The following is a 27,974-nucleotide window of genomic DNA, read 5'->3' on the forward strand; positions in this document are numbered from 1 at the left end:
GTTGTTCTAAGTAAGTTTCTATTTTCTTCAGCATTAGTTTTTTCTGTTTTATTGTGTAAGGCAAAAACATTGATAAAAATACAGAGAGTCATTTTAGGTTGATAAAATGCTCATGAATGATATAGCAGTCATTTTTATTTATCTCAGTGATTCTTTACCAGGCTGGTATAATACTTACTGAAGATCATATCAGAATCTCCAAGAAATCTTTTTCAAACTATGTCTCCCCAACCTCCAATGGTCTGATATTTCCCCAAGGTAGTATATTCCCTCTCTACTTGATTTCAGCATCAGCCTAGACTTACTACTTACCAACTATTACCTACCTTCATTCCCAATCTACCTCTACATGGCAGATCATCACGCTAATGAGAACAATGAAGAAAGGAAAGAAAGGACAAGAAAAAAAGGACGAAAGACAGTAAGTTTCTTTCCTTTAAGCTAGAGGAAATATACAATCCTAGCTTCCTAGTTGTAAGCTTTAAAATCCTGATTGCATTCACTTCATTCTTAAGAACTGGCTTCTATTCTCCATACTCTGAGAAGCACTTGTCATGGCCTAGAATGGCAAACACTCTGTTACATCTGTAACTGGGAAATGGTTTTGGCACTACCTGGGATATGAGGTCTGAGGGAATTACAAAGGCTCTGCAAAAAAAAAAAAAAGAAAAGAAAAGAAAAGGAAGAAAGGCTCTGTATAACAACTGATCCCTTGGTAGTAAGAGGTGGGAAGAAAGGACAAAGGCCAATAAATCAGCATTGCAAGATTGGCAGTACAGGTGATCACAGCAGTGCAGGGAGGTAGGTCAAACTATGAAAATCATATGGAGCTGCAGCTTAAAAACCAAGAAGCAAATGGAGAAACTAGCTTCAAGCAAGGGAATAAAGTAGAGGAAGGAAAGCAGAGAAATAAAAGACAGATTATAAACACCTTTTTCAGGTGAGACAGCCAAATTCATGTGTAACTCTGAAATCTCGATAAGCTCAGCTAAAAGGATGAAATGCCACAGAGCTTATTTGAAATACTCTATTCCATTATCAAAAGGTATTGTTGCTAGGGTTCAAAAGCAAAAGCAGAACAGAAGACACAAAAACCATACACACATACACATATGCACATATTTGTGCACAAAGATTAAAACAGAAACATGCATACAGATCACATACACAGCCACTCACCACCACATTGACACTGACAATGATACATGTACACACAAGTACACACACACACACACACACACACACACACACACATACATGCCTGCACTCCAGGATGGGACTGAATGAAAGGAAATCATCTCTGACTTAGTTAATTTTCTCCTTCAACTCTGTTTCTTGGTTTCTTCACTTAGATAGGACTAATCCCAGTCAAATGTAAGAGATGTGTTTGTCACTGAACAGGGCACTTCATTTTGGTTGTCTCATATTACATATTTACACCATGTGGATTCTGGCTACTTCAGAAACAAAAAGTTAGTTGTGAAAGGTATAAGCTTTGATTCTGAAGTGGTATTACTTTGTGTATGGAGCCACTCCTTATGGGGTCTCATTTTAAGTGAGGTTTGTGCCTTTAAAAAATCATTCATCCTATGGATTCAATGCAACCCCTTTCAAAATCCAAGCTGGCTTTTTTTTTTTAAAGGAAATTGACACACTAATTCTAAAATTCATATAAAAATGTAAGAGATGCAGAATAACCAAAACAATCTTGAAAAAAAAGAACAAAGTTGGAAGACTCTCACTTCCCAATTTCAGAAATTACTACAAAGCTACAGTAGCCAAGACAGTGTGGCATAAGGGCAGATATAGAACAATGGAACAGAACTGAGTGTCCAAAATTAAACACTTATGTTTACCATCAATTGATTTTTGACAAGTGTGCTAAGATCAGGCAATGGAGAAAGTATAGTCTTTTCAACAAATGGTGCTGGGGCAACTGGATATCCATATGCAAAAGAATAAGGTGGGCCCTGACCTCACATCACACACAACAATTAACTAAAAATGGATCACAGACCTATATGTGAAAATGTAAAACTGAAAATGTAAAACTCTTAGAAGAAAACATAGGAGTAAATCTTTTTGACCTTGAGTTAGGCAATGGTTTCTTATATATGACACCAAAACAGAAGCTACAAGAGAAAAAAATAGATAAATTTGCTTCATCAGAATTGGAAATGACATCATCATGAAAGTGAAAAATAGTCTACAGAGTGGTAGAAAATATTTGCAAAGCCATAAGATACCACTTTACACATATTAGAATGGCTGCTTATTATTATTAGACAATAATAGTGTTGACAAGATTGTGGAGAAACTGGAATCCTTATTCATTGTTGGTGGGATTTAAAAAATAGTGTGGCCACTTTGGAAAGCAATTTTGGTGGCTCCTCAAAAAGTTAGATGTAGAGTTACCATATGACTCCTGGGTATACACCTGAGAGAAATGAACACATATGTCCACACAAAAACTTGTACATGAATGCTTATAACAACATTATTCACAATAGCCAAAGAGTGGAAATGACCCAAATGTCCATCAACTCATGAATAAACAAAATGGGGTATAGCAATACAATGGAATAGTATCTAGTTATAAAAAGGAAGTCACGATACATGCTACAACATGGATGAACCTTGAAAATATTATGCTAAGTGAAAGAAGCCAAATGCAAAAGGACACACATTTCATGATCCCATTCATATGGAACATCCAGATAGGCAAACGCAATAGAGAGATAGTAGATTAGTGGCTGTCTAGCACTGAGGGGGATGGGGGGAAAGGGAGATAGTGGCTAACCCCTCAGAATTTATTTGGGGGATAATAAAAGTGTTATAAAATTGGACTTTTAATGATGGTTGCATAACTTTGAATATACTAAAGATCATTAAATTACTTAAAGAAGTGAATTGTATTTATGTAAATTATGCCCCAATAAAGCTGTTAATAAAAATTCAGTCAATTGGGAAGCACGTGATTGTTTTCCAACATTTGAATGGTTACCATATGGAAGCAGGGTGAGGTTGCTTTGTGTAAGCTCCAAGGGGTAAGAAGAATCAGGGCCACCACAGAATACAACTCCAGAAGGCTCAATTCATGTTGTAGTTTGTATTCTAGGCCTAAGAGTAGGAGCAATGGGTGGAGGCTGAAGGGAAAGAGATTTGGGCTTATTTATGCAAACATTCAATAACTGGAGCTATTCAAAGATCAATGTGATACCTCATAGTGGAAAGTGCCAAATTATTGGAAATATCCAAGCATAAGCTGGATGACCACTTGAGGATGGAGTAGATGGGTTCACATAACAGATTGCATATGTATGTACTGGGGGGGGAGATGTGACTGGATAGCCTTTAAGGCTTCTTATAACCCTAATATTCTATTAAAATGCATATATTACTAACTTTCATCTATAAACCTTTTTTCTCATTCTTAATAATTTCCTCATTAGCCAGGAATAAATGAGTACTTAAATATTCCCACTAGACTCATAAGTCCCAATAGTGATTTCCTGTGAAATAATAAAACTTGATGTTGTGGGTTAGGCTATTTCTAATAGGTATATGCTGTCTCTGGCTCAGTCATTTAGCAATGGGCCTATCTATTGGATTACTCTTTTTGGGTCTACAGCTTTAAGGGTAGTACTCCATAAATATTAGTAAGAACAGGATCCTACATTGTACTTAATACTAATAATAGTTAAGTTAATTAAGGCAAACTATCCTGGACTCTGTCTTTTCTCTCTTTCCACCCTTCTCTGTTTTTTCACTAGATATGGAATATGTAGTCTGCTGATTTTTATAAGTTGCTTCCAAAGCTTCAGAATGAACCCTTTGGCTGAAGTTTTCAAATATTTTGGCCTAAGTCCACAAATGCCATAAGAAACTGGCACTCCATTCTGCAATGCTTTTCTCTCTGTCAATAACTTTAACTTGGGATCATAAAGTGGAATCATTTGTCAGGTGGTCCATTATGATCTAGATTTAAAACCACATTTTAGAGCTACTGGGAATGATTCTATACTGAAAAAGAGAAGTTCAGATAAAAAGAGAAAAGCTGCTTATCCATCATCTGTTTCACAACAGCAAGGGGCAGTTTAATATCCTGGAAGGGGCAGCTTATCAATAGTGACATGGGATCAGAAATGGCTAAACAGCTTCAAGTACCTCCCTCATTGGAATGGTCAAGTATAGGTAACACATATAGTAGGTGCTAGCTAAGTAGTGCTGACTGAATTATGCTGGCTCACTGACATCCTAGGCATACATAAAAACCCTATATCAAAAATCTCAAATGGAAAACATCTGCAATGAATGTGTACTCATTGTCCAGCTAGTATACCAGAGCCTTACTATAAATCCCAACCTCAGGGTTCATGACTTGGAACTGTGTTCTAATGTTCTAACATAGCCCTTCTGTTACTTCCAGTAATAAATCTCCATGGAGAAGTTCCAAGAAGGGTATTGCCTTAGATCATATTCCATGTTAGAGTGAGGTTCTTCTTTACAGCTTGTGCTTCATCTGGTCTTGATGTGAGGCCAGAAAAGGAAATGTTCTGCAGAGTTTGCTGCAAGGTGGGGGTTCTTTTTATTTTAAATAGCTGTAAATATTTGACAGAACAATTATGCCCTTGTCATTTCAATTCCTCCAGACCACTTCTTCCCAGACCATTTCTTTCCCTTCTTGTTAAAAGCCTCATGAGGCCCATGGTAGGGCACTCAGGAACGCTACTTGGCAGGGGGAAAGATACTACTGGAATCCCAGGCTCATTTCTCCAATGGTCATATTTCTGCCTGTGCTTATCCCTTTTTCTGCCAGATTGAGCTCTTTATTGCTCACACCACTCAAAATTGCCATGAGCACCAATATCCACCAACTACTCAAGCTGCCTTTATTGTATTTACTTTGTATCCCACCCTCATAAACCACTCTCCCTAGATCCCTTAAGCATTTCAATTGCTCTTCTCCATTTCAAGCATCTCAATTCCAGAGAATGGAAACTTGGGCATAGTCTTATTACCAATTAAAAAGGGATTCTCACTACTTTGCTCTAAGAAGTTATTTGCCCATATCCATGTCAGTTACTCAAAACCATATTGGCTTTTTAAATGCCATATCATATTGCACAGTCTTAATATAGTTTACTATCTGCTATCACCTGTAGACTTTAAAAAGCATGAATCAAATTTACTTTTGATGATTATCTATTTGTGTGATATTTATAACCAGGAAAAATGTAATATGCCACCCAAAAACTTTTCCAGAATAGTCAGAATTTTTATTAAATATGGATTGTCATGGGGCTTCCCTGGTGGCGCAGTGGTTGAGAATCTGCTGCCAATGCAGGGGACACAGGTTCGAGCCCTGGTCTGGGAAGATCCCACATGCCGCGGAGCAACTAGGCCCGTGAGCCACAATTTACTGAGCCTGCGCGTCTGGAGCCTGTGCTCCGCAACAAGAGAGGCCCACGACAGTGAGAGGCCCGTGCACCGCGATGAGGAGTGGCCCCCGCTCGCCGCAACTAGAGAAAGCCCTCGCACAGAAACGAAGACCCAACACAGCCATAAATTTAAAAAAAAAACAAAAACCCAAAAGTTAAAAAAAAATATGGATTGTCACAATTATTTTATATTCTTTACACTCTTTATCACAAATTTAGGTAAATACAGATTGTACAACTTCTGCTGAATAAGCTGGGCAAGTGTCCATGACTCGGGAAAGCATATTAGAGTTGTAGTTATTTGTAGTTCCTGCCCCACCTCCAAACCAAAGGTCAGTGTTTGGGAAAATGCCAACCATATTTATCAGCAAGAGTTAGCAGCCTAGCATAGGGGATGGGAGTGGCAATGAGTAAAGTGTATAAAGAATCTAAAAACTGTTTTCTTTACAACCTCTTCATCAGAAGCTTTAACTGGGTACATCCCAATCCTTGTTTGGTAGACAGTTAACAAAGGGAGTGTTTTCTTTACATTCTCCCACTTTACACTAATCTGAGTTTTTTTGTAAGGGAACACCCTAACGCTGAGAATCTCCTCTCTCTCTCTCTCTGTCTCTCTCTCTCTGTCTCTCTCTCTGTCTCTCTGTATCTGTCTCTGTCCGTCTCTCTCTCTCTCTCTCACACACACACACAGATGGAAAACATAACCATATTCCTAAGTAAACATGTAAGTAAAAAGCAACAGGAATGTAGACTTTGGAGTCTAGACACAGAGCTGTAGAAAAGTTAGTGGTATATATAGCCTTGGATAAGGAGGACAACCAACATTTACTGAGAGGGCTAACGAGGATTAAATGAAATAACTTATGGAAAGATCCTAGCACAGTCCTACAACATACCTTTACAACATATTTGCCTTCTTCTCTACCCTGGTTTGAATTATGAAGCATCCTGATCAGAGAGAACTTTTTCATTGAAAACTGAAATGTCTGCCTTCCTAAACAACATTAAAATGTCACTGAAAACTGTAGACGTAGTTTGGGGGAAGTGAGAGGCAAGGGGTTAAAATTTTCCTTTAGTTCCAAATGGGTTTTGTCTTTATACATTTCTCTCGAAACTGTAGCTGTGGCACTATCTCTTTAGTCCTCAAAACAAAAGAACCTATTTGCAGAGTGCTCCAGGGTGGCCTTGAGTGGCACTTTAAAACACCCGTTTTGAACTGCTCTAGGCAGTTCAGTGAGGCTGGATACAACAATAGATTCTGGGAGTGAGTCTGAATGGTACAAAAAAAGGGGGGGGTGGTCTCCTGTCCACTGAAAACAGAAAGCAGAGCTAAAGAAAGTGAAGAATGTGAAAGGAGAGAAGGGAATTTCAGGATGTGCTAAAAATATTTTGCAACCAAAAAGAGTACAAAGAACTGGGATCTAGGCAACAGAGGGCAGGTCAAGCAGGCATAATTATTTATCATATAGTTTCCACAGATGGCAATAGTCAAGTACATTATTTTACCTATGTGTTTTTTCTTAATACTATAGATTTTGACACTGGGCTCTTTTTAGAAAGCCACCAAGTATAACTAATACACATAATGAACTCCACACAATAATAAAACAGAGTGCCTAGATTTATGTCTCTTTATGTAGAGACTGCAATCCATTTCTGATTCAATTCTTCCAAAGTATTAATGCAATTTAAATAATGAAATCATCCTGAAAGGGGTACACTACTGGTTCAAAGAAGATTTGTCAGAGAAAGAAATGGAAGCTGAAAAGTAATGAGTAATGAGTGGCTAAGGGGCTGATCAATCCAAAAGAGAATAGTTAAAGGGTCTAGGAGAGCTAAAATGTATAAAACTGCCTATGACCTAAACATTGGAGCTAGAAGCTCTTTCTTCTGATTAACTCTACTTTCTTATCCCTAGCTCAGAAATCAAGGCTTAACAATTAACTCTCAATAGCAAGCCAATATGATTAGAAAAATAATACTGATAGAAATGTAGAGTGTAGATCTCATTTAAATTTAATTGAGAGCATAATTTGTTAAATCACATCTGAGGATAAGTCACTTTAGGACATTAAAAATATTTAAACTATTCAAAAGAGAAATGCAATGTCCTATGTGTCAAAGGAAACAATGTTCCTGTCTGATTCCCCATCCATACAATGATCACTGTAGCCATCTAGACCCCTAAGAGAATTATTACTTCTAGACAGCCAAGCTTGTCGGAGCTGCACTTCCAGCACTGCATCCAATACCCACATGTAACTATTTAAATTTCAATTTAATTACATTTATATAAAATAAAAAATATTCAGCTCCTCAGTTGCAGTAGCCACACTTCAGTGCTCAACAGACACATGTGGCTAGAGGCTACTGCGTTGGACAATAAACATAGAGATTATTTCATCATCACAGAAAGTTCTATTGGACAGCACTGGGCTAGACACCAGGAGGTCAAGACTTTGAGTTTAGACCAAATAATTCAAACCATTTTTAATGATAGTTTTTCCACAATGTAATTAATATTCATATCTACAGAGAATATAAATTAGGACTGAACATCATACTTTTGACTTCGGACAATGGTTCTTGAAAGTCAGTTGTACAGAAGAATCATCTGTGGAGTTTGCTAAACGCAGATAACTCATAGAGTGATTCAGTAGGTCTGGAATGAGGATCCAGGAATCTGCATACTAAACATGTGTCCTAGGTAATGCTGACAAGGGTAGTTCCTAAACCACATTTTGAGAAACACTGTGATTATGCATCAAAAAATTCCAATGATCAGTTTACACATTCTGATTCATTTTCTTGTATGGGTAAGTATTAATATGTGTACATAGGCAAGCCCTTGTCTCCTTACAAAAGTGCAAACTGTTCCACAAAGGCAAAGGAAGGAGATTTCAAGGTATAGTAGATCTGAGTAAGGATGAATACAGAGAGAAAAATCAAGAAGACAGACTCACTAGAAACAAATCTTTTGAAAAGAAATATTCCAGAATATCTATACAGGGCAGAAGCTGTATAGCCATTCAGCTTCTGGAACTCTAAGGCTCTGGGAACAGCTTTGAATCTTGAGCTAGCAGGAAAGGAGAAAAACTCTTTGGCAGTATAGTTTCTGAAGATCTGAATATTGCACGTAAATGCTAAGTATGTACAAGATGTTAGCCTATGTGCTAAGAGATTAGTAAACTAAGGTTTTTAACTTCAAGGAGCTCAATCTAGTGGGGGAAGAGAGACCAAAAATAAGTATAATATAGTAGCAGGTGTCATTTCAGCTGAACCTTAAATGGTGAGTTGCTCTGGAGTTATTGGAGAGGTAGAAGAATGGCAATTAAAATACAGAGAACATGAAGAAAAGCACAAGAGCTTGAAAATTTGGAGCATACCTGGTGACCTACAAGTGGGCTAGAGTGGCTAGTGAATAGGGTTTAGAGAAGGTTGTGTAGTGTGAGATAGGGGTATAGATGCATTCTGGGTACCTGGGACACTGAATGCCTGTTTGGGAAAAAAAATCCTTTAGAAGGTATTTGAGGAGAGTAGTGATATGAGATCTGCATTTAGGAAGAACACTAACAGCTAGGCATAAAATGGAGTGGGGAGAGAGTAGATGCTGGGAAGATGTGCTATGATTTGGTCATTTGGCTGCATGGAAGAAAAACTGCATTCTGGTTGACAATGTTTGTTCTTGCAAAAGGCTGGGAATCAAGAGAGAAGCAACAGAATATGAAAGAGATTTTTTTAAGCTGAAAATCTGAAAAAAGAGCATGAGTAGTGGCAGTGTTTAGAAGCTGTTGGGAATGCAATGATCCATCATGACTCTGGCAATAAAAAGTACCAGCAATGAGGGTCCGAAAGAAAGTAGAATTCTCAGCAGTCTGGCGAGCAGACAGCTCTACACCATCTATGTCTTCTGAAGATATGGACAATGGGGTATCTTCTATGGGTGGCACACAAGTGGGCAAACAGCTTCTTCAGTGAAGTGCCCTTAAAGACATACAACATACTGCATAGTAATTAAGGGCTTAGGCCCTGGAGACAGACTTCCTGGAATAGAATCTTGATTCTGCTACTTAGTAATTGTGTGATCTGTAGGCAGGTTACTTATTGATAAATTCTGTGTCCTGTTTTTTCTACCCTTAAAATGAAAATAATATTACCTACCTCACAGGAATGCTGTGAAGGTTGATGAGTTCATACATAAAAGGTATTTGTAACATGGCCTGGCACATAGTAAGCACTCAATAAATGTTAGCTATTATTATCATGTGTATGTATGAGTGAAAGACACACACTTAATTGTGCTATGTTCAATGTTCAATAACCCTTGAAGGTTTAAGTGCTATATCTAAGGAATGGTGATCAGTATAGTTTAGCAGCCCAAGGGACATCTGCAGTACACTGTCCTGCATAGGCAGCATGCCTTAATATTACTCAAAATGAGTATCTTAAGTCCATTTTGAAAAAAGACAGATATGAGTAAGTTTTTCAGCTTGTAAATATTCTTAGTGATTCTCCTTAAGTAAGCTAGTGCAAGTCGGCTCCAGCATACCACTGGCTGGTGTAAACTAACCCTTATACTCACATCCATAAGACCTACCTTTCACTTCCCTAAAACACACTCAAAGGTATACTGAACGGAAAAACAGCCAGAACCTAGAAATCTACTCCTTTTCTAATTTCTCTTGGCCTCAAACAGCAGGGGGAAAAATGATTATTTTGCAGATGAAAGACTTTCTTTCACCAATCAAAAAATATCAATTTCTTTAAAAACCATAATAAGCTCTTTTTCGTTTATATTTAAAGTGCTCGCTTCCAGAAAGAGGAATGGAGTGAGGGGTGTTAGCCAGAGCTTCTGACTGCACAGGAAATTTGCCACCTGAAACCAAGTTTAACATGGAGCTTCCAATCACATGCCTAGTTTTCCCTCTAACCCTGACCCATTCCCTCAAGTTCCCTCCTGCATTTTTTTAAAGTGTCGAATTCCATTTAAGTTAAATAATGATAAAAGAGCTTTATATCATCCTCCTTTTCTTTTTGCTAGGAGGGGAAAAATATAAGAATAGCTTTACTTTAAGATATGTTAAAATACAAAGATATCTTAGATAAGGATAAATTCTAATTTACATGGTATCTAAGACAATATTTCTATTACCATCTTTCTAAAAGTCTCATAAACAGGTCATAACAATACTTGCCCTATGTCCGACTCATTTTCTTGACAGCATTCTCAAATATTCATTGTCAAATGCTAAAGAAGAGTTGTCTATGGTGTGAGCATCCAGTCATTTCCCCAGTACATGACATAGTCTCTAATAAATTCAGATCTAAGAATGAGTGCTTCAAGAATGTTTCCTGAAGAGGTTTTAAAGAACGTTTTACCAGAGAACTAGTATGAGCTACTCAAGCACCTGGGTTAATCTTTCTCCTTTAAAGGAATGAATTTAAAATTGAGAAACCATTTGAGAATTTTAAAAGACGAGAAAGTTCATCTATTTTAGATAGATAGATAGATAGAAACAGAAAAGTGTGAAACTGAGTTAGCTGTATATTTTTTCTGTTGATCTGGATAAGATACTCAAATTTTAAAACATAGCCCTTCATATTTGGCCAGTATATTTTAAAGTATACACATAACTTTTACCAAAACAATCGTATATGTTGAGCAGAATATTAGAAACGAACTAGCTTGTTTTAGAAGGAAAATATTCCACACTAACCTTTTCAATCGGACATTTTACTTCCCAATAACTTTACAAGGCTCTACCTTCATTCATATTGATGTATAAATTAATCAAAACACTAATGTTTCTCCACATAATCTATAAAATTAATCTGGAAAGCACTCGCATATTAAAATAAATGTTGTGTTAAAAATAGCTCAGAAAAATCTCTAGAGTTCTATCAACACATTTTTTTTTTTTTTTTTAGTAAATGACTGAACTTAGTCTTCTTGACTAGTAGCTTAAGTCAAATTTACCCTGGATCCATCAACTGAGAGGCAGCCTGGTATAAGGGTGAGAAAAAGCACAGATTCTTGAATCAGATCAATTAACCTATGAGTTTGGGCTCTGCCTCTTGTTAGATGCAAGACCACAGGCCAGTTACTTATTCTCTAAGTCTCAGTTTTCTTACCTCTGAAATGGAGATCATAACGCCACTGACTTCACACAGGGTGGTTATGAGAAAAGATTGATCAAATATATGTTAAACCACTGTGTAAATGTTTTATATCATATCCATTATGAGTCAATTACCAACAACTATACTGTAATTTTAAGTTGTTTTTTAATAGAGTAAAACCATGACGGAATTAAGCATGTATTTACTATTAGGATACAAATACAATTCAGTCATAAAAGCCACCTAGTTAGCTTTGACATTATTCATTAGGTCACCCTGGAATTGAGAGATGGCAAGGAGATAATGTCACTATTTTTTTTTAACATAAACCCTTTTATTAGCATAGAGAAGTTCTTTCCAGATATAGTAATTCCAGTAGCATAACATTTTCCGCATTTTTCACTGCCAGAAATTTAAACCAGTAACACAGGCCCATGAGAAACCTCTATTTATTGAATAAAGCAATATTTTCCATGAAAGTATATCTATTTAGTTTTGCAGTGGCGAAAACGAGATATTCTCTGGTTTTAATCCAAAGAGAAACACCTCAACAACTTTGCACATTAAAAATGTACAGAGACGGCTCTTCTAGAGTCAAGCATGAATTAGAGTATAGAGAAAACATCCAACAAGCACAACTCTCCAACACTTAGTGAAACAAACCAACCGCTACCCAAAGAAGAAACTGAAGCTATAAATTCAAATAAACGGGCTGCAGGGAGACTACACAAACCTGCTGTTGCTTTAATTGCAGACAATTCAATTCAGCAGCTGTTGGTCCAGGCACTAAGGTTCACTGTATGCTCTTCAGCGTAACCTTGAAATATTGTCACTCACTCACTTCTCCACATCATCTGCATGCTGTCCAATTAATGAGGAGCGAAATCAACTGTCAAACCACGTATCAAAACAGAACATGATCTTTTAGCTCTTAAGCACAGGAGCATAATATTTTAAGGACAATAAAACAAGAATGGAGGTGTAAGTCCTTGACAATAAATGATATTCAAACTTATCAAAATATGTGGTTGTAGAAACTAAGCTTCTGTTCTGTTCAGCAAGAAAGTGAAACTTTTTAAAGGTTTTTTTATTTGGAAGGATCCTTTCTGTCAAACTGCTGTATAAGAAGCCTTTCAAACAACATTCACCAGTACCTGATCAGTCTCCAAGTTCTTCATTATTATGGACCAATATTGTTTCTGAAAGCTTAAGAGAATACTTAAGGAACACTTCTGGTCCAACAATATTTTACAATACAGATGGTTTGGAGCTGGCATGTTTAGCCTTGCTGTTTTCAGCACTTTTTTTCTACCAGGAGAACAAACAACAACAATAATATATAATGTTCATCAATATGAGTTAAATAATGAAATAAAAATAAATTTACCAAACAAATGTGTTCTGGAATGCTTCCTATTTGAAATTTACTTACTCTTAACTGTATATCTCAAATCTAGACAACCAATTAACAAACACAGGAGTTAATAAACTCAAGAGGAACACAACATACTAAGTGTTTTAAAAATTGCTTTTTTCCTTCCAAAGCACTGTCTTCTGTGCAAACACTCTAGGCTATATCACATACTACCAGTTGCAGACATAAGACTTGAGAAATTCAATACAAGAATACAGCAGAGAAGCATGCACAATTAAGGGATCGGGACTACCAATTTAACAGAGAACCCAGATTTTACATAGCAATCTGCTACAAACATTATAGCTAGGGGCATGCATATTTTATGCAGCTATTTTGTTTAGCTCATTAGAACCTTATTTGTCCTTCAGTACAGTTGAACTGGAGGCAAAATAAGAGAGGAACGCACTTTGAAACAAAAGGAAAATTTCAGATAAAATAAAACATACTATACCTGAATATTGTACTAGGAACATCGTGACACTCTTCAGGGAACTGTTTCACGTTGTATCCTACCGTGAGTTATTCTCCCCTAACCTCTTCTCTCCACAAAAAGAAAAGCCAAAGCACCCCAAACCCCCACTACACACTACCCCTAACCCACCCCCGCACTGAAGAAAAAAAACCAAAAAACAGATACAATTCAGCTCAGCTCCGATGATGCTTCTGTTTAGCTCAGCTCCAGCCGAGCAACTGAGCTCTAGCAACGGAGCATAGGGAGGTGGATTCTGATGCCAGGAGCACTTCCATCCACTTCACTTACACAAAAGCAGGCAGTGGAAAATCCAGGAGCCTTGAAGACAAGGGCTGGAACTGGCTTTTATGAATTGCTATTACTGCATGTGTCACCATCCATCTCCAATGACGGACACTTATAGGCTGAATTGGGAGTGGAGGGGGTGGGGTGGAGGAGGTTGGAGAGCAGGTGGAGAAGCAATTAGCAGTATGTTCATCGGAGAATTCGTTTGGGATTTCATACATCAGTGCCTAAAGAAACAACATGCAGTTGACAAATCAGAACTTTATGATCTGCATGCCTTAGAAGAAATCTTAGCTCACGGCTCCAAACAAAATAATGCGTGCCCACTCTTATAGAGCATGGAAAGTCACCCCTCTGCTTTCTTTTTCCTCCAGCTACCCTTGTTCCTGAGAAATCAACATTCAGAATGAATATTTGCTAATTTTCCCTAAAGAATTGTATTTAAAAGTCTGGAAGCAAAGGAAGTATAAAGAAATTAAATTATATTGAACATGACATCTCTTAACAAAAAGGCAAGAAGCTAATTATTTTAAGCCAACTTTTCATCCCTAGTCCCATTCCCCAGGTGCAGCTTTCATACCTATAATCAACGGATCACACAACTTTTGTGCATATATTTAACACTGAAAAACAATCTATGTATGCCTAAAAATAGTTCCATTAAAGTCAAGGTGAGAAGCTAGGTGACCTTTAAGAAGGCACTTTACCTGTAAGTGCTTTAGTTTTACTCATCTGCTAAACTGAAGCACATTTTTTTAGACTTCAAAATGAATCATGAGTAGGAACAAGAAGGAGATAGTCTCTTAGGAAGGAAACATGACACAGTTGGAGGAGTACTGGGGCTGGGTATCAGGAAACCTGGGTTCAGGTTCCAGTTCTACAACTTTCTAGCTGTGTTACCCTAGACAAGTCACTTAACTTCTTGGAGCATAAGTTCCCTTATTTTATAAATTGTACATAACTGCACCCTTTCTGACTGCGTCATAGGATTGCTGTGAAGAGCTAATGAGATAATAGATATAAAAACACTTTTGTAAATTGTAAAGAGCGATAAAATTGTATGGGATTATTATTATTATACCCTGAGACAAATCTTGCCTAAATGACTGAAATGAGGCACCTGTATCATATAAGGAAAATAGGAAGAAAGGACCAATATCATTTCATGAAACATTATCCAATTCTTCCAATTTTAAAATTAGAAGGAAGTACTGTTTCCTCTTAAAATTCCACAGGAGGAAAATCTTTTGAAAAGAAAAAAATTTAAATCTGATATATAATACATCAAAAGTTTATTAAAGAGACAAAAGTCCTGTAACTCCTTCTTTCCTTTCCAAAAAGTCAGTCAATTTTTCTGTAAGGTCTAGTATTATGTCCCATCTGGAATGCAAGCTACTAGACAATGAGCATCTCCTTTTGTTAAATCTTTCTATTAACCTGGTACATCCTCACTGCCCAGTGTGTAGAAAAAGTTTCAGGTTGATTATCTAAATCTAAATCCACAAGGTAAAAATCCAAAGTCATGCTTTATGAGGCTCCAAGCTGCCTTGATACTATATATACAGTGGCCAGCTGGTTTCAGCTGGGACACAGTTTTAGCACATGAAGTCCTGGGGTGGCCACACCTGGGGCACTAAATGATCCAGGCAATGTTTGGGGACCTTTGGTTCAGCCAAATCCCACATGTCCTGATTTTCATCTGTATGGTGGTTTCCCAAGTATGTGTCTGTCCACATGGGCCGAATCTGAAGCAGCCAAAAGAAAGGTGGGAACTGTAGCAGAAATATCAGATGTCAGCTCCCCTTGGCCCCCTCCAATGCCATCCGTGTCCTCAAACAAGTGCCCAGACCACTTCCTGTGAGAAGAAAGAAAACTTTTTTCTAATTGCCCCCTTGAATGTCATTGCCAATGCTGAAAATTCCAGTAAAATATGTATCCAAAATCTATACTAAATCAATGGGTAAAATGGATAATATGAATCACAAAGAGTTAGGTGAGGTAGCTAATAGTAAGTGAGCCATTAAAGGGGGAAGAGGAGGAAAGGGCGGGGAAAGGAGTAGAGGAGAAGAGAGGGGAGGGAAAGAGAGTGAAAGAATCTGAAGTGAGAGCTTTTTTTTTTTTTTTCTAAGCAGAAAAACACTTCCTGGAATCATCCAAAACCTCACCTCTTAGAAAGTGCTTGCCTTCTGAGGTACTGGGAATGGCCCATTTACTACCACAGCTGCAATCCTAGCCTTCCAACTGCTTAGGTAAACAGTCAAGAGCTTGAAAAAGCACTGATAGACCTAGCACGAGAACTCACTTTCCTTTGGCATGTGGAAAGCCAGGCAGGTGGGACACAGTTCTCTAGGGGCCTCATCACTGCAACCCTCCACCACAGCCTCACCGGTGGCATGGCTGGCCACTAATAAAGGTGTCAGCCCAATTTCAGGTTCGGCAAAGGAAACTGGCCTGAGACTTCTAAAAACACACTGGTAAGAAAGGAACAAAGGCTCTATTTCAGAATCAGGCTGCTCTGCCTTTGGGCATTGCAACTGAACTCCTCCACACATTTAAGCTGAAATCCATATTCCCCAAGTTCCTCAGAAAAGCCATTCAAAGTAAAGGGAGAAGGACAGGAAAGACGATTTTTTGTTAGCTTCTTTCCCCACCGTCAAAAGATGAGGATCATATCCAGAACATGACTGACAGCATGTACCAAAAGGCAATAAAGTGGAGTGGAAAGCATCAGTTTCAACCCAGATTAGCAAGAATGGAAATTAAAGCATCAGAGAATCCTGATAAAAGCAAACACACAAACATATACACCAAAAACCACTGCAATGTTTCCATCATTTCAATCTCTAGAATGTAAGCACTAGTGGTTCCCTAATCCACCTGAACTTCTCAGCAGCTGTCGCCAAGCCTGACGGATCTTTTCAAATGAATTCCTGTTGTTAACTTCCTTGGATTCTGAGTATTTTTGTCAAAAACAAAAATCCCAGTGGAAGATTTCAAATAACCATGAACTTGAACCAAACCATGAACCTAAACTGAGAGAAACAACACTAATTTTCTAAACCCCAAACAAAACAGAATTGTTAACAGTTTGAAAGCAACAACAACTAGTGAATCGATTTGAACTGGACCAAAGCTTCATGTTTTCTGAATCAATCAAACTTGTATCAAACCCTGAGAGTCCAATCAGTTCAAAGAGCACACATCAAGACTTGGTTTCACCTGACTGACAGCCCACAATGAACCACAGAATGGCAATAAATCAGGAGTAGGGAAAACTGAATTCTCCTATTTTTTTCACTGTTTGACCTTGGTCAAGTCATTTATACTCTTTTAGACTCGGCTTGCTTACTTTGAAATGTCTGGGCTGGGATTACCAATATCCCAGGTCTAATACTCTATGCCAATTGTGAAATTTACAATAGTGACAAAATAGAGGATGTCACAATTTGGCCCTAATCTTCAGAAGCAGAGAGATGGGCCACCCCAATTCTCCTAAGGATTCATGTTTCTAGCTTTTTTGAAATATGCTTCACATAAGAGTTGGGCAACTGTCTTTGCTCATTGGGCAAATGTGCCTTGGGAATAGTCAGGCTAATATTCCTTTTCAGAATGTTTCTCTTCAAAAAATGTTTCAGGAGCAGTTTGTTTTCCTCAAATGAAAGCTACAGGTGAGTGGTCTGGTCCCAAACAGGAAGAAGGAAGAAAGTGATCTAAATTATGCTGAGCACCTATTGCATGCAAAACATGGCATGATACTTTATATTATTTTTTAAATTAGTCCTCACAACACAGCTATATGGTAGGTATTATCATCCTAATTTTATAGGCAAGGAAACTGAGGCTTACTGATGTTAAGTGACTTGCTTGCAGTCACTCTACTGGTAAGTGATAGATCTGGGATATGAACTCAAGCAATTTGAATCCATTACTATACCAACATTCTAATGATTAAAGTCTGAATGACTGGGCTTTCCTGGTGGCGCAGTGGTTGAGAATCTGCCTGCCAATGCAGGGGACACGGGTTCGAGCCCTGGTCTGGGAAGATCCCACATGCCGCGGAGCAACTGGGCCTGTGAGCCACAACTGCTGAGCCTGCGCGTCTGGAGCCCGTGCTCCGCAACAAGAGAGGCCGCGATAGTGAGAGGCCCGCGCACCGCGATGAAGAGTGGTCCCCGCTTGCCACAACTAGAGAAAGCCCTCGCACAGAAACGAAGACCCAACACAGCCAAAAATAAATTAATTAATTTAAAAAAAATGAGTAAAATTGAAAATCCCTTTAAAAAAAAAAGTCTGAATGACTGAATTCCTTCTTAATTCAGTGATTCAATTGCACTTGCTTAGTGAATAATCACCTGCTGAGTCAATACAGTGAAAGTAAATCTCCTTGCATTTATGCTAGATAGACGACTTTCTAAAAAATTTCATCCAACAATGTGGTTAAGACCACTGGGCTCTGGAGTCAGACAGACCTGAGTTTCTTGAATTCTAGCTTATGGACAAGGTACTTAACCATGCTGAGTCTCAAGTTTTCTTACCTGGCAAATGGAGAAAGAAGTAGTACTTACTCATTGGGCTGTTGGGAAGTGTTAATGATGTGATAGCAACTAGCACAGTGCTTGGCACAAAATAATTATTCAATAAATGCATATTAGAGCTATACTTGTATTCATAAGCAACAGAGCAAGAAAGAAAAGGTTATAAAGAGAAAGGAAACTAGGATTCATTTAACTCAAGTGCTCTTTGGCCTGTAGCACAGATTTAGTTTGAAAGAGGTTTTCAGTGGCCCATCCATACCCTCTAAAACTAAGCTGCATCTTGCAGTAGATTAGCATATTCATGAAGCAACATGATTATACTAATTGGTGGTGCCTAAGTAGTAGCAAGGAGACTTGTCATGTGCTCTGCTGAGCAGCAATTGTCCCTAGTTTCCTGGAATCTATCCTTCTAAAGAGAGGGTTGGAAAGTGGCAGATAGAAGTACTGCTGGAAGTACCAGGTGGTCTAAGGCCCCCATCTTTCCCCCATTCTTCAAGTTCCAGCTTCTATTTCATTCACTCATGGCCCTCTTCGCATATACTCCTCTCCTCCCTCAGTGTATTCTAGTTTTATTGTGATTCTCCCCCTGGCTCTAGCTCTGTCTCTGCTCATCAGCATCAAGTGGTGTTTATGGAATGTGTGTCTGGCACTGCACTAGGTGAAGTGGAGGGACATCCAAAAGTTAATCAAAGAGACGTGTCCCATGGCCAAACAGATCTAAGATCCACAGGTAGACCAGAGTTTTGGCAACACAGTAAATGCAAGTATAATTGGATGATTTGGTTGATTTCAGAGCACAAAATAGTTTGTTCATCTAGTTAATGATACGCATACTGAAGAATTTAGAAAGAATTATACAGTTGTTGGCAACTTGATTTGAAATGCAGAAAAAGATGGATAGATGGATGGATAGGTGATAAAGCAAATAAAGTGTTAACTATAGACTCTAAATGATGGGTATATGGGTGTTCACTGTACAATTCTTTCAACTTTTCTGTATATTTAATTTTTTTCATCATAAAAGGTCGAGGGAAAAAGAAGAGGGGTAGGTAAGGGGTACAGCTTTTTCAACTTCAAATGTTTCAGAACAAAATAACCATATTTATATGGAGAAGCATAAATCAAATAGGGCAAAATGTTAAAAATTGGTGAATCTGAGTGAATGGTATATGAGAGTCCTTATATGATTCTTTTAACTTTTCTATATTTACAATCGTTTCAAAATAAAAAGTTAAAAGTTAGTTTATTGAAAACTGACCCCTTTCACCTAGTGCCTCAGTTGCCATTTTTAGTAGAGAGGATATTAGGTCCATAGTAGTAGAGAAATTGGAAAGAATGGGGTGGGGGACAATAATCAACCCATACATATACTTGGGTGCCTACTGTATGAAAGACACTGTGCTAGACACTGTGGCAGATTCAAAGAGCTTAAAAACACAGTCACTGCCCTGAGAGGGCTCACAGTGTAGATGAGGGAATGCCAAAGCAGTGTCTGAAAGGGTAACTGGCTGGCCAGATAAGTTCTGTAAGACAGAAGTATGAAGATTGGAAAGGTAGGTTGGAGCCAGACTGCGGAAAGTATTGAATGCCAGGCTAAAGAGTTTGGACTTCATCCTATGGATAATGGGAAGCCATTTATAGTATCTGAGTCAGAGAAAGAATATGCTCCAAAACCGATTGGCTACATAGAACAATTTGGGCACAGTTACCTTCAACAAGCATCTGTTTTATATTCATGTACTTCTGGTCCTTGTATCTATTTCCCTTATCTGGATGTGGCCATTAGGGGGTTCCAACATTCTGGATGCTGACCATTTTTTAAACAGCCATCTCTTCAGCCTCTGTCCCTTTCCCACCCTCAGTCCCCAAGGGAGTTGACCATCACTCACCTCAGCCCCACTGACTCAGTAAGCAATAAATAAGCCTCATACAGTTTTTCAAACTAGCAGCTATGCTTTGAAACTCTGATTTTCCTTCATGATTATCAAACCCCAATTACTACTGGGATCACTGATTTGAGTTGGAAAAAATGAATATTCAGCTAACCAACATGTGAAGGAGTGCAGGAAGCTATGTGCTGTGTGTAGAAGGAAACAATTATTCGAAGTGATCTTTGTATGTTGAACAAAAACTTAGTGGAGATGGCATTCCTGAATAGCGGCAAGTGATTAGGGAAGGCCTCTCAGACTGCCAAATCAAAAGGTGGACTTTCTATGTCTCCAGTTTTTTCCCCATAAAGCCCATCCTCCAATCCAATCATGTTACTCCCGGTTTAAACCCTGTGCTGGCTCATCCCTGCCTAGAGGATAAAGGTCAAGCTCCTTAACAAGCAGACTTCCTTCCACAAGATACCTTTCCAGATCCTTATCCTGTCCCCTCTTCTATACTCCCAGTGGTTCATACACAGTATCTCACCGTTTTCTGAACTATCCATTTTTATATGTAACTGTTTCGCATGTGTTCGTGCTCCCTCTTTCTGGAATTCTTTCCCACCACCTCTTTGTCCACCGAGATTCCAGGCAATGCCCACTCATCCTTTGTGATTTAGCATAGTTAGACTCTGGTCTGTAAGTAGCCCACCCCTAGCAATAATTTCCTCCATCATGTTCCCAGGGCACCTTATAACATAGCTCTTTCTCTGAGCACCTTTGCCATTGTAATATAATTATTGGTTTGGGTGTCTATCTTCCCAACTTGACTGTGAGCTCCTTAAGGGCAGGCAGGGACTACTTCTAATTCATCACTGTATTCCTAGCACTTGGCATAAGGCCTGGTCCTGTATATGTGCTTAAATGTGTATTGAATAAATGAGCTTGAATATCAAGTGCTCCTTGAATTCAAACTGAGCATCTCTTGAAAGGTGAAAATTAGAATATTATGTGACCAAAGTAATCCTAATGAAGTGTGTCCGAGGACTTGACTGAAGAAGATTTGGTAGGAGGACGTATTATGGGGCCTTACTGTGGGACACTTTCTACCCCAGGAAGCTCTTACTGGCAGTTGTTGCTGGCTAAAAAGAAGCGCAGCTGGAGTGGATGAGAAGGGCCCTTACTGCGGATTTCCCCCAAGTTATCATTCACCTTTCACCACTGAAGCAATGTTGTTTATGTAACATTCTCTACACGGTGTTTCAACTCTTCTGAATTACAGCCAGACTTGTATTTGTATTCTGCCTGCAGATACATTTGGACAAGCCTTGTTAATGAGTAGTCACGGAAAGCTCTCCAGTTCCTATTCTCACCTATCATTATTGTGCTTAAGGGACCATTGAAAAACTGAGAGCCAAAAAAGGGGGCAGGGAGGAGCTAATAAAAACCATCTTTTATTTTTCTCCTAGATTGCCAATATCTTTCACAGCACCTCTCATCCTACACTGTTTTATAACTATGTATCAGTAAAGGCAAAAAAGAACAATGAAGACTTTAGCAAAACTTTACACTTTGCAGGCAAGAAAAAGAGGAAGCAACACTTACGCCTGACATATAAATCTTTAGACATATGATCAGTCGCCACTTCTAGAAAGTAAACACTTCAGCTGTTTTAAACAAATAGCAAAAGCAATTAGCCCTCTCTGGAGACTAAACTGAGGTGTATGCTGAATTTTTTTAAAAATCGGAGTCTGTTTTGATCTTCAAAAATGTCGAACTGGTAAACACTTTGCTTTTTTTGTACATATAAATCTAAAAGCCAAGCCTAGCTTGAGGAAGATTTAAGAGACATAAAATTTGTCTGAGGTGTCTGCCAAATCTCTGCAGCAGAGACAGAAACCCTGGAAAAGCTGACATAGTCATAACTCTCACAACATCACCAGCAGGTTTGTGCAGAGCTGGACGTACAGAAAGTCACTGTTCCTTCCCTCAAACTATTCATAAACAGAGAAGTAGATTATTTGCTTATCAGGTATCTGGTAGCTCATTTTTGCCTATGTATCCTACTGGCAGGTATCCCAATTTTCAGCGGAGTAAATTTTCATTTATATGATGGACCTGCTTGTTGAAATCTTCTTTCTTTCATTTGCTCTTTCACACTCATTCTTGTACGTACACTAGATATCTCGGTCTGTCTGTCTGTCTGTCTGGAAGGCATATAAAAGGGGTATTTACAAGTATCTAGTGCAGTGCCTAGCAGAGTGCTTTGCACATAGTAAGCCCACAATAATTCATCAGATGAACTGAAACTCTACCTGTAATTTCTATGTTCAGCTTATTTGATCATGGGACAGAACTATGCATTCTTTTTCCTGGAGTATTTAACAGTGAGAATTCCTTACAAGGTGATATAATTTTATTCTGACAATTCATGCTTAGGACTTCTATCCTTTGAAGAGCATCCATTTTTGCACAATGGGTATTATCTGTAAGGAAAATGAAGGAAAGACCACACAGCAGGATCCTGAATGACAATATGAACACCGATACGTTTTTGTAGAGACAATCAGATATCTCATATTCACCTGATTGTGCGTCATCATGGTAATCCACTACATATGTCTAAGATCACTTAACAATGCAAGAATACAGTGCATGCATGGGCTGCATTCTGTAAATAGGATTAACCGTTGAATTCAACCAAGGTCTTCCCTGGGGACAGATTGCTGGAAAATACATCTACACGACATTTTAAAAAATAAATTAACCAATGACACTGGCTCCCATGAGACACATTGTTTCTTGTACATGCAATTCTATCACAGTTTTCCGTAGCTCTCTGCTGACATCCCCGTCCCAAAAGACATAGAATTTCAAAACAGAAAGAAAAACAGAGAAATTGGAGCTCTTCTGTCTCTCCTGCATGAAGTGTTATATACACAAAGGAAAGATGTCTGTATATTAACACAATGTGAACTGTGACGTGGTGAGATCATGTCGGTCTGGACAGTTTTTGTTACGCTGTGGTCACATATAACTTGCCCAAGGGAATGAACAAAGTCTGTATGCACACTGACAAAGACTGGCAGGGGGCCTCAGGAAAATGAAAACTGTGTTATAGCAGGGGAGTTTGATTTTTTCTTTAAAAAAATGTTCTTTGTTATGATTACTTTTCTTCCCATTTTTATTTAATTAATTTTCCTCATCTGTAAAATAGGGATAACTATTGCTTGTATTTAACATTTTTACTCTGAGGATGAAATGAAACCCTGGTGGATTGCCTGGCAAACAACAGTTAACCCATACAATCCACACCGATATTTGGTTAGCATTAGCTAAACACCTATTATGTGCCAGGCACTGGCCTAAGACTCCAAGAAAAAAGTAGATTGTGGGAGGAAAAAGTGACACTGGAAAGAAAAGCAGAGAGCTGATTTTCAAAGGTTTTATAAAGCAGTCTAAGAAATTTGGATTTTATCTTGAGGACAATGGGCTGCCTTTGAACTATTTTATATAGAGCTGGATAGCTTTAGACTTGTGATTTAGAAACATCATTCATTCTGTCAGCATTGGTGGAGAAAGGATTGGAAGGGAGGCAGGCTGGAGGCAGTAGTAATCCCGGGTAGAAGTCATATGTGTGTTGCGGGGTAGGAGGGGGCAGTGTGCCCCAAACTAAGACGATGGCAATAGGGGTGGACATGGGGAAAGCATTTTTAAATAACTTTTAAAAAATGTACAAAAATGTCATTATAGAGGATTAGCAAATAATATGGAAAAGGCTAAAAAGAGAACTCGTATGTAATCCTTCTATTTATAGGAAAACTCTATTAACATTTTTTTGTGTGTTTACCATTATGGGACTTTTCCTATGTATGTGCACACAGATGGGGGGGCTGTGCATGTGTGATATGTGTGTATGTGTGTATGCAAACTGAGATCTGTCAGCTTTATAACCTGAATTTTCTCTTAATATATCACAAACAACTTTCCACATCATTAAATATTCTTTGGTAATATCAATTTATATGGTTACTTAGTAATCCATACATGTACCATAAATGATTTAATTCAAACCTCTAGTATTAGACATTTATCAATAAAATGTTATTTTTTTCTTTTTCTTTCCTTTTTTCTTTTTTCTTTTGCTATTATAAACAGATTCTGGGCTAGACATCCTGGGAGCTAAATTTTTAGAAACTTCACATTTATTTTCTCAGCATAGAGCCCTAGAAGTTGAAGTGGAAGGTTGAAAGCTATGTTCGATTTTAAGATTTTTGATACATATTGACAAATTCTTTCCAGAAGGGCTGTATCAAATTACAGTCCCACTAGCAGTGTCTATAAATAGGAAGAAACCCATTTTAGAGTGATTTCAAGGATGGTGTCAACTGGATTTGGTGGGTGGAGAGGAGCAATGGATCCTTGGCAGAATATAGGGGCAGAAGCAATGTGAACTCTGTCAAGAGGAGCAAAGCAATGGGCAGGCCTAAGGAACAGGAGGCTGGGTGGATAAATGATGAGGAAAAAAAAGAAAGGCAACCACAGGAGAGTGGGAGAAAATGAAAAAAAAAAAGAAAGAAAACTCTAGTGAAGTTATACACCCAGGTCACTTTAATTTACTGCTTTATTCTGCAAAAGTAGCAAATGTAGCAAATGGCTAATCTTGTTTTAGTGTTTGGCACTCTGTGGTACCAAGGTCCAGAATTCCATTCATGTGAATATGTTGATCCATTCTTTTCATCCAGTCACCATTTATTAGGTGTCACCATGTACCAAGTACTATTCTGGATGCTTTGGGTATGGAGATAAAGGAGACCTGGTCCCTGCTCTCAAGGAGCTCACAGTCTAGGGGAGAGACAGGCACATCCACAGACCAACACACTGTGGTGTGGTACAGGCTAGAACAGAGGTAAGTACAGGGTCCTGTGGGAGCCAGGAGCCTACTATTGCTTCCTGTGTGCGTGCATGTGTGTGTGTGGTACAGGGAGGGGGAGGTGCAGCAAAGGGCTTCACAGAGGTGTTGATATTTGAGCTGAGTCTTGAAGGAGTTTCTCAGATGGCTAAGGATCACAGATCATACTCATACTCCTTGTATATTTGTGCGACTGCTCTCAAGGACACTCAGTAAGGCAGTGAGGATGCTGGTGTGTAATCTAAACCCATTCGTGACAACAGCCTCCACTGTTACCTTAATGGATATATGTACATAGCCTGATTTAGGCAATAATATACTCATTTTAGCATATAAAGGATAACAGGCAAGTGGCATATAGGCTTTTAAAATAGTTCAGATGACGCTAATAAAATAATAATATTCAAGTCTACCAAGTCCAAAGACGCAGGCATAGAGAATGGACTTGAGGACACGCAGAGGGGCAAGGGTGAGCTGGGACGAAGTGAGAGAGTGGCATGGACATATATACATGACCAAACGTAAAATAGATAGCTAGTGGGAAGCAGCCGCATAGCACAGGGAGATCAGCTCGGTGCTTTGTGACCACCTAGAGCGGTGGGATAGAGAGGATGGAAGAGAGACGCAAGAGGGGGGAGCTATGGGAATATATGTATATGTATAGCTAATTCACGTTGTTATACAGCAGAGACTAACACACCATTGTAAAGCAATTATACTCCAATAAAGATGTTTAAAAAAAAAGTCTACCAAGTCCTACAAATTCTACCCCCTAAATGTCTCTCGACTCTGTTCCCTCCTCTCATATGTTGCTCCCACGGGTCCTCACCAACTCTCTCTGGAGCAGAGTACCAGCCTCCTAACTGGTATCATCCCCTTCCAGTGCATCCTAAAGTGAAAATCTGATCATGGCACTCCTCATCTAAAACATTTTAATGTTTTTTTTATTGCCAACAACCAGTATTTTCCAAGTTTCAGTCATTTGAGTATTACTTGCTGATTTTCCCATATTCACACACCATGTGTACTATTATTTACTTAATATTCCTCTTTAAATCAACTTAAAACTGGTTACTTTCTATTTTCACTAAACCTTTTCCTAAGTAACCTTAGATTTGATGATGTAATTCAGTTTTATTTTTTATAAGCTACATTAGAATATATAATTTATAAAATTTTAAATGTTTGTGGGAATACAGCATAACTACTATGGTAGATGCCCTATACATTTTGAGAAACACTGGCCTATGGGAGCACATCCAAACTTCTTATCATTGTGTTCAAAGTTCTTCACAAATCAGCCCTGACCTCTTCTACAGTTATACCTTCCTTTCCCCAAACAATCTGCAACCCAACCATGCTGAATTCCTCAACATTGAATGGACACGCCTTGCTCTTATAAAAATCCCATGTCTTTCACAGACTGCTCCCTCTATCTTAAGTGCCTCCCCTCCACTCTTCTCTGCCTGGCAAACTCATTGTCCTTCAAGACCTATCTGTCATGTCACCTCCTTACAGAAGCCTTCTTCCTGACTCTCCCTTACATTTAGTCACTCCTTCCTTCATCCTCCTATAGCACTTTGAACCTGTCTCTGTTATACTACATGTTACATTATCTCAGACTGATGGGCATCTATCTCCCCAACTAGACCTAGAGAAAGCTCACACCTCGTGCTCTGTTGCATCCCCAACACTTCATGTGGGGCAAAGGTCATGGAGGAGACCGAGTGCCCCAGAAGGTCACTTAGAGTCTAAGATAAAATAAAACCTAAAGTACCGTCAAGGTCCAAATAGCTTAGAGGCATGACATGTTTTTATAAAGAGAATCATCTAATTCAAAGATAGTAATACTGACTACAGTTTTGGCAGACACAATTAGCTACGGCTGCAATAACAGTTAAGCTAATTTGCTTTTGGCAGCTACTTTACAGCAGACACATACTGACATAGAAACTAAAAGCGAATCATTTGTGTTTTTGCCAAGATGGTCAAATATATCTCACAATAATCTCTCCTTACCACAAATGGAAAGTTAAGAACAAAAGTGAACAGCAGGACCAGCAAACCATGGTGGACAGAGCATGGGCACTGGAGTCAGAAATCTGTACACCCAAATCCCAACTCAACTCTCCTTACAATCTATGTGACTTTAGGTAGGTTGTTTAACTTCTTGACATTTTAGTTCCCTCTTCTAGAAAAATGGGAAGACTAGTACCTGCTTCATAAGACTCTTAAGATAATGCGACAAAGTGCTTATGATAGCGCCAAAACATTTATGGGCTCAATAAATAGCAATCATTATTGTTGCCCAATGAAATGACTACAATTCAGGCAATAGGATGCACAAGGACAGCAAATGCATTTCTTAAGAAAATCAATTTATATCACTAGGCTTTAAAAGTAACAACTATAGAGTGTAGCTAAGAATAACCACAAACAAAACAGTCTATAAGACAAAGCTCTTCTTGGGTTTAAATTAAACTCACACCTGGAACATACCACCACACTTCTTTGTGTTCTCCAAGAATTGATCTCAAATCAGGTTCCCCTAGGATAAAAAACAAAAATCACCCAATCTTAATTTTTTGTTCTTAATTTTATGATACAGAATAATATCCAAACTATGTGGATGCTTTAAAGTGTCCTATTACTATGATCCCAAGCTTTTCAACACTATTTCTTTCCCAATCTATCCCTGCTGACACGTTTTACTCCAGTCAGGGAAGCCCACCTGTTATACAAGTGCTCCCTCTTCTATCTACCCTTCTCCAATTCCAACCCCAGTATGAGGAAGCAGTTTCTCCCTCCTCTTTGCCCATTTCAAGTCCACTTTACTCTTTTGGAACCCAAATTAAAATTCATCTCCTTCCCAAAGCCGACCAGGATTGATCTGGAAGGTAGATGAGAGTTTCAAGCCTTCAGCA

General features: G+C 38.5%; 1 protein-coding gene across 7 annotated transcripts in view; it reads right to left on the reverse strand.

Annotated features, from left to right (window-relative positions):
• The window catches only part of ENOX2 (ecto-NOX disulfide-thiol exchanger 2), a 262,829-nt gene that overhangs the window by 233,727 nt on the left and 1,128 nt on the right, over nt 1–27,974 (reverse strand). For 5 of the 7 annotated variants that reach the window (XM_059909877.1, XM_059909875.1, XM_059909873.1 and 2 more), the window contains exon 2: nt 27,539–27,598. Coding sequence is in view for 3 of the 7 variants with exons in the window: in XM_059909873.1 (XP_059765856.1) it covers nt 27,539–27,598 (60 nt within the window). In the remaining 4 variants the exon portion in view is untranslated. Of the gene's footprint in view, nt 1–27,536; nt 27,599–27,974 lie in introns of those variants that run through there. The other 2 variants (XM_059909874.1, XM_059909878.1) reach the window with 2 other exon arrangements.

This window comes from Balaenoptera ricei, chromosome X, assembly GCF_028023285.1.
Source record: "Balaenoptera ricei isolate mBalRic1 chromosome X, mBalRic1.hap2, whole genome shotgun sequence".
Taxonomy (NCBI): domain Eukaryota; kingdom Metazoa; phylum Chordata; class Mammalia; order Artiodactyla; family Balaenopteridae; genus Balaenoptera; species Balaenoptera ricei.